We start from the raw sequence: 12,947 nt of genomic DNA, 5'->3' as shown, positions 1-12,947 counted from the left end.
ACCTAATAATAAGTGATTGCTAATCTAATAATATAAGATCAATATGATTTAACTGTAAGTGAATATGTAATTTTTTTATTTTATTAGGACGAACCTTATGAGGACAAAGTCACATAAAACCTCGTCCCTTGTGCAGGACGTATGCTTTTGTTTGTTAGCTATGCTAGTATCAACCGTTGAACCAATTTTAACGATATTTGACGTGGCAGCCTACAAAGCTGTGTAAAGTTTTGCTCTATTTATAAGCAATGGGTTTCCACTTAACATCAAATGTGCCATCTGCTTGGTCCGGCAATTATTACTATAAAAACACAAGGACCTCAAACCTTAAGTTCTTAAGTATGATAATGCAATGACGGCCGATTGGCGCAGTGGGCAGCGACCCTGCTTTCTGAGTCCAAGGCCGTGGGTTCGATTCCCACTACTGGAAAATGTTTCTGTGATGAACATGAATATAATTGGGTGTATTTAGAAGTATTTATGTGTATTATTCATAAAATAATTCATCAGTCATCTTAGCACCTATAACACAAGCTACGCTTACTTTGAGGCTATATGGTGTGTGTAACGTGTCGTTAGATTTTTATTTTTTATAACACTATAAAAAAACAAAAAAGTTACCAAAGAGATGATAAGAACATTAGATAGGCCGCGAAGTATAATCATGAAAACCCGTTTAGAACATCATTGTAATTTGTAATCAGTTTTCTATCGGAAACAGCTGTCAGCGCCTGGTAAATGAAAGGTTTCGAAGGCCTCTTTAAGTGAGTTTAGCAGTGAGATTAGCAAAATTGTTATTAAAAGTATTATTTATTTAAAGTAAAAGCAAACTTTAAACTATAGTTTATTTATTTATTTAATGAAAAATATACATTTTTATGTTAACATAATAACATCTGACGGCCGATTGGCGCAGTGGGCAGCGACCCTGCTTTCTGAGTCCAAGGCCGTGGGTTCGATTCCCACAACCGGTAAATGTTTGTGTGACGAACATGAATGTTTATCAGTGTCTGGGTGTTTATATGTATATTATAAGTATTTATGTATACTATTCATTAAAATATTCATTAGTTATCTTAGTACCTATAACACTAGCTACGCTTACTTTGGGACTAGATGGCTGTGTGTGTATTGTCGTAGTATATTTATTTATTTATATTTATTTATCTGTTACGGCGTAACAAAAACCCAATCGGGTTAATCCGTACACCGGTATTCATCGTTCAGCGCTCGGAAATATAAGTAGTTAAAGTATTTTAAAGCTACATACAAAATATGACGGGTAGTTCTAAAAAAAAAATAATGATCGCGTTTCAACCAGTTCCACATATCGCACTTTATCGTTTGAGTAAAATTTACACAGGATGTTCCAGCTATTTATTATTACGTTTATTAGTTCGAAGGTATATTATATCGAATTTGGCTACCATTGATAGCATCATATCATCATGTCAACCAAGTGACGTCCACTGGACATAGGTATTTTGTAGGGAGTTCCAAATACCACGGACTTGTGCCGCTTGGGTCCAGCGGCTGTATGCGACTTGCTTGATATCGTCCGTCCACCTCGTCGGGGGTCCAACGCTGCGTTTCCCGCTGCGAAGTTGCCATTCCAGCGAATTGTACACATCGTGTATACTAGTTATTTATATTTCTTCCTGTATTTTTATGTGGTGTACAATAAAAGTGTACTCATTCGTTCATTCAATATTTGACGGCCGATTGGCGCAGTGTGCAGCGACCCCGCTTTCTGAGTCCAAGGCCGTGGGTTCGATTCCCACAACTGGAAAATGTTTGTGTGATGAACACTCATGTTTATATTATATGTATAAGTATTTATGTATATTATTCATCTTAATATTCGTCAGTTATCTAAGTACCCATAACACAAGCTACGCTTACTTTGGGGCTAGATGGCGATGTGTGCATTGTCGTAGTGTGTGTGTAATATTACTATTGTTAAGAGACAATCTGACGACTAAAGATAGTTTTGCACCGGTTCGCTGGTAACGAGTATAGACCCTAATTACTTTGGCACATTAACCTCGTCCCATATCGGGGAAGCAATGTTTGAGTTACCGCGGTGTTAATGACTGAATTCGATATGCGGCGCAAATCATCATCATTAATATTAACCCCTCTGTGTGTATGTCAACTGTATAACGGATAGCTTTCTGATGGTTTTTTGTTTGCCATAATAACTCCATCCGTATTCTCCTCGCGCCGTAGAGACAAATTTCTTTCTCATCATCTGGATGCTGTGCTTTGTGGTGACGGCAGATCAGGTTATTATGGTTTCCTCCCTCCTCTTCCCGCAGATGTCGTACGAGGCGACTAACGGAGAACGTCAGCAGCGTCCTCTGTGCTACTACCATCTTAAATCCAATTTTAAATCCAAGATGGCCGCCACCACAAAATGGCAACTTATTTTTTTTCCCAGACTCCCTCAAAATGTTTAACTATCAAATATAAGGGAATGACTAGTAGAATAATGTACACAATATTGAAAATCGGGGTTTTTAAAAAAAAAATTGTCTGTTATCTATTTTGTGATTGCAATAAATTATTTAAACAAACAAACTAAACAACCTAATATTAATTTCAGGAAAGCGGTGAGCGAGGATTCTTGTGAAACGTGCGAGCAAGCAAGCCTGAGAGCCAACATGTGGAGTGGCGAGGTGCCAGCGAGGCCCTCTGCGTCGCCAGGGCTCCTGCGGCGGAGGTACTCCATGCCCGAGACCATCATGAGGAAGTACGTATAATCTATGACATATATTTAAAAACGACAATGGTGTGTCGTGTGGTGAAGGTAGATCAGAATACATTTGTCACTATCTCCCCTTCTCTCCTAAGACGCGAGATGGTGAGATGGTGATGGTGGTAAAGAAATATAATGGAGCACCAACCAACCCATCTGCACAGCGTGGTGATTACGCTAAAACCCTTAAAAATGTAAGAAAACAGAACATTCATTAAAATTCAAAATGGCCTCGACGAGTAATTAAAATTAGTCGTATTCATATAATTACATGGATTATAGCAACAAATAAACAAATTACTTAAACCGAATTTCGAAATCACATTCATTATCAACAAGTCAATCTTTGATCTTTTAATTTTAAGATCTTATATTTCTTTATAAATTAGATGAAAAAAACTGTATTATGTTAACAGTAATTTTTTTGCATTCCAGATATCGGTTAGCCCAGCAACGCTCAGAAGGTGAGGGTGAAGACACCGGCAGATGGAGTGCGACGGGAGCATCATCAGGCACGCGAGCATCTTGCGCATGGTGCGGCGCTCGAGCCGGCGGTGCACGACGGGAAAGAGAACATATGCGCAAATCTGCGCTTCTACGCCTCTGGGGACGCGCAGGAGCTTCCCCTGCCCGCGCTTGTCCTTGCGTACCTTGCGCTCCGTGTGGAACACGCTCTCTAGACGCATCCCATTCTGAACTGCATACTTCACCGCGCCGGTTACGCTTAGATACATCCCGAGACCGTAATTCAGACTCATCAGGTTCTCCAGCGAGAGCTGCGTCGTCTTGCACAGATCCAATACCAGATGTTTCACTACACAGAGTAGAATCACCCAGACGTAATATACCAGATACGAGAATCGTTCGCACTCCAGTTGACAGTCCGATACTTCATATAGACGATCGATCTTTTACAGACTCCTCGGATGCTTTAACCACATCGATGCCTACTATGAAAGAAATTGGACGCAAAGGGTCGGAATCATTTGCTCTGCTTTCGACAAGCGATTATATTGACGGACGAGTGAGTGAAAGATCAGTTAGTGCAGAGAATGAAGAAAGCAACATTGTGCCGTATTCCAAACCATTAACTCTGGAGACTCCCTACGATATTTTAGAAATTGTTGTATCGGAAACATTAGATATTCGACCAGCAGCACCAGCTATTAAAAATGTTCCACCTCAAAAATCACCTCCACAAATCATCAGGAATCCGGTGTTGAATCCACAGATTAATTATAAGAAATTACCAAACATTGACTTAGATGAGTACGTTTCAAACATATTGGTAGAGAGCCTCAATTCATTGACAGATCAGTTGGAGTCAATGAATGCAACGATTGGTAACGATAGGAAAATGAGCATAGTTGAAAAAGAAATAAAGGTGAAGCTCCAGAATACAGGTGTCAACACAATTGTGCACTTGAGTCCGACGTCTAACAATCAAATTATTTTTGGCAACGAGGAACTGTATGAAAGTGATAATAAACGTGATGGCTGTAACAATCCGCGGGACGTCTGTAGTAGCAATATACGTGAAAGTGCAATTAGCATTGAAACAAATAACAACTTTACATCAGCGGAGAGCCTCAGAATTGATGATGCATCACATCCTACCAATCAGCCTAAAACCGAGTCGTTTTTAAATATTCCAAGTGAAACAGTGAACAAAGCTGTCTTACAACAGATTCAAAAACTTTTTCAGGAGGAGCTTCATAGTATGGAACCTGAAATCAACTCACCAGATGGTACCATGCCGAGTATATCACATATCGAAATTTCAAATGTTGATGTATTCATAGACAATAACGGTGGTCTTTACTCCAACACGGATGAAATTGAAGTACAAACGCAAAGAAATTCCTCAGAATACGAAGTACTGGGTGGTGTTGGTGCAGGAAATTATTACGAAGAAAATGACGACAGTGCTATTGTTCCAAGGTTTTCCGCTTTTCCGCACACGGAATCAATGGAAGTAAATACTTCATCATCCGAGGATGCTGAACTTTTGGGATCTGATTGCACAAGTCTTGTTGATAGCTTAGATGATCCAAATTCCCCACGATCGATTCTTCTCCGAAGGTCGATTAGTAATAACAAAAGAAATGAGTTAGTCCGTTCAGCTATAGATGTTTTAGATTTATTACCAGAAAATGCAGATAAAAATGGCAGCATATCTCCAAAAGAAAAAGGCGAAGCCTTCTTCATAAGAATAAAAGATGATGATTGCGATTGCGAAAAGGAAAATATTATTGTAGCTGATCATATGCCTGAAACAATAAAACAGAGATTATTTAAAAGACACAGAAAAAGAGAAATGCGTATGGAATGTGCGAGGCGAAGTAAAGTTAAACAGTTAAAAAGGGACCTTGAACACGAAAATCTTCAAAACCAAAAAGCAATGTATAAATCAAAAAAAGAAATGGAAAAAGAATGTATGTTAATTATAAATGCTCTCATTGACGATGTAATTGCTAAAATTGCCCAAGATGAATATAAATGTATGCGTATAAGTCAACGGTCAAATAAATTAGTTGCAGCTAAGTCAGATGAAAATCTATTAAGAAAACATTGGAAGAAAGACGTTGAAAATAATAACAATAGAAACGCTCGCAAATTAGGCAAGACTGTGGTTTCCCATTCATGTTCGGACAGCCTTGATAAGGAATATAGAAAAGGAGAACGTCTGATTCGAGGGAAACTTTCTACGCAAGCACAACAGACATCGAATTCGTCGACAGATGAGAGTCCTCCGAAAAGGATCTATCAGAAATCAGAGATACGCGATGGGAACAAATGTATAGAAATTTTAGAAATTCTCGAATATGTGAACAGCTCCCAAAACTCTGACACTACCAATTCAGATGAAAATCATAACTTGAGCTTAAGGAATAAGAAATCGAGAATTCCTGTTCCTGTTAATGAAAAAGTTCAAAGGATACATAAAGGCAGTTCCCAAAGAAGCCAGAAGATTAATGGAAGCAGAATAACTCCACCGATCCTCTCACGAGAGAGAAACGGCAAGTCGAGCCAGCTGCTAGCCAGTATGCTTCTTGATGCTCTTGAAGATGATGATACCACCCACGACGTGCCAGTACGTCGTGCTTCCGTGCCTTGTGATTCACGTGCCAGATCAAACTCCCTACGTTTTAAAAACGTATTCGACATAATACCCGAAGAACGGAGTAGTCTTAGTATAGAATCAACCGACGATTCGTATAACCGTAGAGCATCGGCTCCGAGTTTGAGTGAAGGATTACATTCCACTGACCAAGAAGAGCGAAGAATCCGACCACCCGATCAATATCGATCGAAAGAGTCTAGAGTTCCTGATGTGAGGAATACGGGGACGTCTCCTATGACCGATCCTTATCGGGCACAAGTTAGTGTAGGTGCGATGACGTCTCCGATACGAAAATCTGCTGGGACCAGTCCGATTCGGATATCCAGTGCAGAAGCGAGAGAACGAGTTCAATACCAGCCACCGATTAGCCATCAGCAACAGAAGGCCAAGCGCGTGACACCGCAGAGACGGGAGGAGGAAGGTATCCCACGCACCCTCGCACCGATCTTATCTCACCGCACAGCTTCCACCATATCCGTAGAATGATTTCGACCAATTTATCAAAGCGTTGATAAAACCCCTTAGGCATTATAGTTATTAAAAGTGTTCTATAAACCCATAGTTTTACATAAAGGGAGACAATCTTGTCCTATGTTGAGAAAAAATGATAGAATTTATAACGTATTCGATTGTTTTTAGCTAGAGCGAATAGCAAGAGATAGATATCACCGCATCAGTCGCAATGGATTTAGGGTGTCTAGTAATGCATCACATTTTTTTCTTTAGTTAATTATTTATTGAAATTTAAATTGTTTTTCAGTAACATGTAGCAAGCATTGAAATATCCGATCTTTTAGCTCTTTATGACAATTTAAAACATACTTATGGCCGCACTAATAAAAATGGAGTTTAATAGTAATTATATCTCTCTTTCTATAATAGTCCATAATTAAAAATTCGGAAGAAGACAAATCATTGTGTCACTCACCTCTATTTATAGTTTATCAGCAAGGTTAATTAGTGTGTAAAGAAAATTTTAAATTATTCCCCATCTTTGACACAACAGTTTCTTAGACTGAATTTATAGTCTCGTTTTCGGAAAGCTGTCTTTTAGCTAAACAAGTAAATTTAAATATGTATCAATATCCAGTGTTATACATAAATCAAGTAAGACAGCACAATTTTAATCTATAGAAGGTTTTTAAAATGTTTTAATTTTTGTGGGTCGCAAGTCTTTACACTTAGTACGAGGTTTGCACGCCCGTAATCGTCGACTCGTTTTCGAATAACGAACAATGAACGTGGAAAGTCTTATTAATGATTTTTATTTTTCAAATATACCACGGAAATAGCTGTTTGGTTTAATAATAAGGAGAACTTAATCTGATTCCGAAAAATTTATATTTAAAATATATATATAATAAAATATTTCTATATCAATTTTAATCTTTTGTTACGGCGTTTACTTATTCGAAAACGATTCGACGATTGAGAACGTGCACATCTCTTTAATCTTACTATGTCAAAAACGTTCTCGTTCGCGATATAATCACGGTTCTTGCCGCATTCTTGCACTTGTAACAGCAATTAGAGCATTTCTTTACGTCGCGTCGTGCAACATCGCTTACGTCAAACGGTAGTAACGTTCCATATCATATTGTATTTGTAAGATAGCAATACAGGGTGCTTTGTTTGAGTGAGGTATTAGATTGGTGCTTTATTACTAAAGCATTTAACAAGAGCAAAGTATTTTAAGTACTGATAATAGAAATGAACATTTCTCTTAACAAAATCGATTAAAACGAATACAGTTTAACAGTTTTGTTATTCGATTCGAAGTTACTAAGTACTGTTTCATTTCGATGAATCACTCTGTATATCACGATTTCAAACACCAAAGTTATTATATTGTTACGTCACAGTATTTCAAGAGGCACATGCAAGCACTATTGTAGAATAGAATATATTTTTGTGGTCTGAATAAAAATCTATGGAAATTAGACTGTAGTTTTATTTTGTTTTATTTTTAGAGCGTTTTAGACAAAGGCTGTGTTTGGACTACCAATAGGGTTGCCAATATTTCTGCGGTAACATTTTTTAATTTGGAACACCTTAAAGAAATGTTTGGAAAGAGTAAGAAATAAACAAATATGTATTTTATAAATAAAAGTGTTTATTATTTTTTTTTTTTAAATAAAGAATGATCAATCCAACTTATCTTAAGTACCTATATTGCGTACTAAAATGTCTTCAACATGACAAACTATACTACGCAGACCAAAAATAAAGCATATCTAATGCCAAATTTCACAATTTATTAGTTCATAAGCGAAATTAGCATGTAGTGTTTACCTTAAAATGGTTTTGCATACTCTGTGTAATGTATATATGATAACTAATATTGTTTTTATTTATGTGAAATCGCAGATAGACCCAATAAATAAATAAAATATAAGTAAATAAAAAAAAATATATTTATTGTAGTACGGTTGGCAACCCTAGTTACCACATAGGGTGACTTGTGCAGGTAAAACCATAACATTATGCTATCGAAAACTGCGCAGCTGTGCAATAACTATGCTTGATCTTATCTGCTTCAGATTAGGGCCTGAAGCTCCGTTATAATTTAAAAAAAAAGAAGTCTATGGTTGAGCTGTTATTTAGGTCGCAAAACGTCACGGTCCTTTTAGCTACAAAAAAGAAAAGTTTTTTCAATATATTTTTATTTTATGAAATTAGTTTTAGCAACAGCTTTATTTATTTGAAGCAGCCCAAGTTCACTTTAGTGATGAGTTTTGATGCCGCACGCTTGCAGTGATTTTCTTCATCCACTATATATTAAGGATCACCGACAATTTACATTTTTCTAATAACATTCTGCTTATTATTTCTTTTTAGTGCAATCGGGTAAAAACTTAGAGTGTGGCATATCCAAAGCCTATTCAGTTTTAAATATACTACGACAATACACACATCGCCACCTAGCCCCAAAGTAAGCGTAGCTTGTGTTATGAGTACTAAGATGACTGATGAATATTTTTATGAATTATATATACATAAATACTTAGAAAGTACATATACACCCAGACACTGAAAAACACTTAATGCTCATCACACAAACATTTTCCAGTTGTGGGAATCGAACCCACGGCCTTGGACTCAGAAAGCAGGGTCGCTGCCCACTGCGCCAGTCGGCCGTCAAGTTTTGAAGCAGTCTTAAATATATATTACTTTTTTAACTACAAAACAGAAGATAAAGAATAATCAGTAAGATTTTAACAGTTTGTGGCATAAGGAAGCCTTAAGTTACTTTTAAAAACCGAATCTATACTCACAATTGTTAATTTAACACGTTATGTTTTTCGATCAACAAGAGAAACGAGAGGCCAAAACTAAATTTTAGTTATTTATTCAACTGTTGTACAATAAAGGGGTATTGAAACAGCAATATGGGATGGAACTTGGAATACTATCACATTGGTGTTTTAATTCCTAGTTATCAGAATATGCATAGAAGACTTTATTTACATCCATAATACGAATCCTCTAAAAAAGATTGTGAAACAGTAAGCTTACTGTTAACATTAAAACTGCCTAGTAAGTCAGTAACCTTATATCATCCATTTCTGAGTATATACAAATAAATTAAGAGTGTATGAAAAAAATATTTACTGTAGTAGTAATTAACATTTTGTATAGTGCAATTATTTAAATTCACTGGAATATGTTGAATGTTCTTTAATTTTGGGACGTCCCGATCCATGCGTAGGTGTGTATGTAAGCTGCGGAATATTTCAATTCAATTTCTTTATTCATGTAGGCCTATCACAGGCACTTATGAAGCGTTCATACATATATGTTTACATTGTAAGGGGATGGTGATAACTTCGTTCAACAACTTAAACCTAAAGCTACGAGGGTTCCAAACGCACCCTGGTCTAAGAAGAGCCCACAAAAAACTTAGCCGGGTAAATGAAACTTAGCCGGGTAAATAATACAAGATAATTTTATTTTCTACTAGATGTGCCCTACGGCCTCGCCCGCGTAAATGACGAAACGCAGCGGTCTGCTACATAGTCTACTCCTACCTCAATAAATTGAATACCAAACGTAAAGTTTTATCGATCGAACTGGATAAAATATATTAAGTACAGATAGAATTTTAACATGTTTAAAGAAACCACTAAGGTGTGGGTGAAAAGTGTATCTGCTTCTTCAATCACGTAAACACGCTTTGCCTTATTTAAAATACTTTAATTTCTCTATAACAAATGACTGCAAATAATGCATAACAGCAGCACTATATATAAGTTGATAGCGCTGGGTACGCAACGTTTACCTAAGTCAGGAAATGGATGGGTCTTAGAAATTTGAAAGATAATTTGGTATCCATCAGTCGTAGCACGTATCACTAACAAATAGTAATCGTTACAGGAGGAGTGGAAATCGTATTGTTTGTTGCTCCGTATTAAGGTTAACCAAGACAGTTTCTAAAACTTTTTATTTAGTCCTAGCACTGGAGTCCTCATAAATGTGGCAACTCTTTAGGTATTCAGTATTGTTAATGCATTGTTAAGGGTTTGCTGCTGACTGCTGAGGAGTTTTGTCCTATATCTCCAATAACATTCATCAGATTTTCACGAAATTTGGGCAAAACTATACTGATAGTATAACCTAAACAGTACATAAATAATCATTTAAATCAGTTAACATTTGACGGAGTTATGATGAAAACAGTGTAATAATGGAATTCAGTACAACATGATACAATAGTTATTTTTGTAAATGTTATATAGTAAGAAGTATTGAAACCAGAGTGTGGTTTCGTAAATTACATCATTAGTGGGCTGTGGGGAAGGAAGAAAGGAACGTGCACATCTAGTATTGTGTAAATGTATCAGTTTTGTTTTCATTATTATCATCATTGTAATCAACAAGCTTTTGACTATTATTTATTTAATGCATTAGGTATTTTTACGTCCTTATCGGACCAGGCTAAATCTTCAGATACGCCACTAAGTGCTATTAGATACTTATTATATGTCCCAAGGTCCAACAAGACGTTCATCAGTAACGTCACAGCACGAGCCTACTAGACGTCTGCGAGGTGGTTACAGCGAGAGTGAGACAGTGAATCCTCTCTTTCGGCTTAAACGTGGGAAGAAACAGGACGGACTTCTTGGGTCAAACTTGGTGGGTTCTGAAAGACGCTCTTCGGAGGAAGTGTCTTCCATTGGAGACATAGATCGGAGGAAAGAGCGGTCGAGAGTCAAAGATGTGTTCGGAGGAAGACGGGGCAAGCATGAAATTAAGGTAAGTAGCATTTTTCTTTTTATAGATGAAACATAGACTGAACTTCTCAAAAAACAGGAGCAAATGTCGCAATCAGATTAATAGCACATAATAGATAATAGTACTAACGTATTGTAATCGTACAGAAATTAGTTAAATGCCTCTTACCTTTTAACTTTTTTAATCATCAGGTATAAGCCTTATTAATTTATAAATGTCTTACTGCTAGGAACAGGACTTTACCCTTATAAGAGAGAGAAACTAAAAACTGTAGCTAAGGATGACGTGGACAAAGTAAGCTCGCTGGTTTGGGTATTTTTTTATAACTCCTCGCACGTTTCACTTCACCACCTGGGCATTTTCAGGAGATCAACATCTCCTGAAAATGACAGTGTACAATTTCAGTGTTAATTCACAGTGTATAATTGTCGTCTTCAATGCTTAGCTAGAAATTGTGCATTGTAAAGTCAGAATCTCCTTAGGACGCTACAGTTTGGCAGAAAAACGTGCATTTCAAAAGAACTGCGTGGTGTGTTGTATTAAGATTGAAGAAATTATTAATTGCCGTGCGGTAGATCAGAATACAGATGTCACCAACCCTCCTCTTCCCGAAAGTGTCGTACAAGGCGACTAAGGTTTATAACAGAAAACTACTGCGATCACAAACCACAGCGTGGTGATTTTAGGCAAACCGTCTTGTTGTAAGAGGCCTTTAGTCCAGCAGTGAACTTCAACAGGCTATTGATAAGAACCTGATTTACGCGGACCATAACAAATCACATTTAGGGAATGTTCTTTATAAAACATATCAAGGTCGAGTCGCAAAAGAAGGAGCGAGTACAGAAGGCCGCGTACGGGAGGAGTGAGGAGGATGGGGCGGAAGAGATGTGGAGTTCAAGCGAGTCCAGTGGCAGCTTGCTTTGCTCTCTAGCGCCTGCGTGGCTAACTGCACGACGCAGGCGACGACGGGCCGCACCGCCAGGTGAGGACCAGGCTTCTTTCACAAAAGGTTCAGAAGCTTGTAGTTAAATAATTATTTAAGATTTCTTGGATGCCCCATCCTATAAAAACCTACAAAGCATTACAGCCAAGGCTTTCGACAGAACTTATGTAAAAAAAACATTTTTAACCTTTAAACGGTCACGTGGCATGAGACTATGAAGTGAAAAAAAGAATAAAAAGTTAATTAGCCCTATATATACTTATATATCCTATTATTATTAAGTAATTACAACTGCATGTGTGTATAATATTTAAGCTAAAAATAATCAAAAAGCCGACGGGGTGAAGGTACTGAAGCTGAAATACAAGGTTTCTTAGTTTAGTTTCAGAAGCTTGTAAAAAAAAATTATTATAGATTTCATAGATGCCCCATCCTATAAAAAAAAAAAAACTACCAATCTTCACTTGGCCAGCGTGGTGGACTACGGCTTGAACCCTTCTCATTCTGAAAGGAGACCTGTGCTTTGTTAATGGTTTGATGTTGTTGTGACCGCAGGGGAATGGGCAGTAACGGTGGCGGGTTCATGCCCAGCGGCGCTGCCCAACGATGTGGAGATGCGCCTGCGCTTCCCTGACCCGTATCGCCGGTCTACTGCGCCCACGCTGACCCCGCAGGCCAAGCCGCAACCACCACCACCTTCTTGCCCCCGCGCCGTGAGTACCTACCTCCATAACTTTTGGTGTCTTAGTTTTTGTAAACGATGCAGGGACGTTGTTGAGGTGTTCTTCGTATACTTCACCATCAGCTCCTATATAATGAGGCGTTTATATTGTTTGGCAATTTGCAAATTGGCCAAGTAATGTTATCGCAACTCGTAAAATCCGTGTTCT

The 12,947-nt window shown here is 37.7% G+C and overlaps 1 protein-coding gene across 1 annotated transcript in view; it reads left to right on the top strand.

Annotated features, from left to right (window-relative positions):
- The window catches only part of LOC120633985, an 84,928-nt gene that overhangs the window by 68,390 nt on the left and 3,591 nt on the right, over positions 1–12,947 (top strand). Inside the window, exons 3-8 of the mRNA XM_039904423.1 lie at positions 2,606–2,752; positions 3,194–6,359; positions 6,522–6,582; positions 10,873–11,135; positions 11,928–12,096; positions 12,613–12,770. Of these exons, the coding sequence (XP_039760357.1) occupies positions 2,664–2,752; positions 3,194–6,359; positions 6,522–6,582; positions 10,873–11,135; positions 11,928–12,096; positions 12,613–12,770 (3,906 nt within the window). The 5' untranslated portion in view covers positions 2,606–2,663. The remainder of the gene's footprint in view (positions 1–2,605; positions 2,753–3,193; positions 6,360–6,521; positions 6,583–10,872; positions 11,136–11,927; positions 12,097–12,612; positions 12,771–12,947) is intronic.

Source organism: Pararge aegeria, chromosome 22 (genome assembly GCF_905163445.1).
Source record: "Pararge aegeria chromosome 22, ilParAegt1.1, whole genome shotgun sequence".
NCBI classification, from domain to species: Eukaryota; Metazoa; Arthropoda; class Insecta; order Lepidoptera; family Nymphalidae; genus Pararge; species Pararge aegeria.
This window is presented reverse-complemented; position numbering and strand designations above follow the sequence as displayed.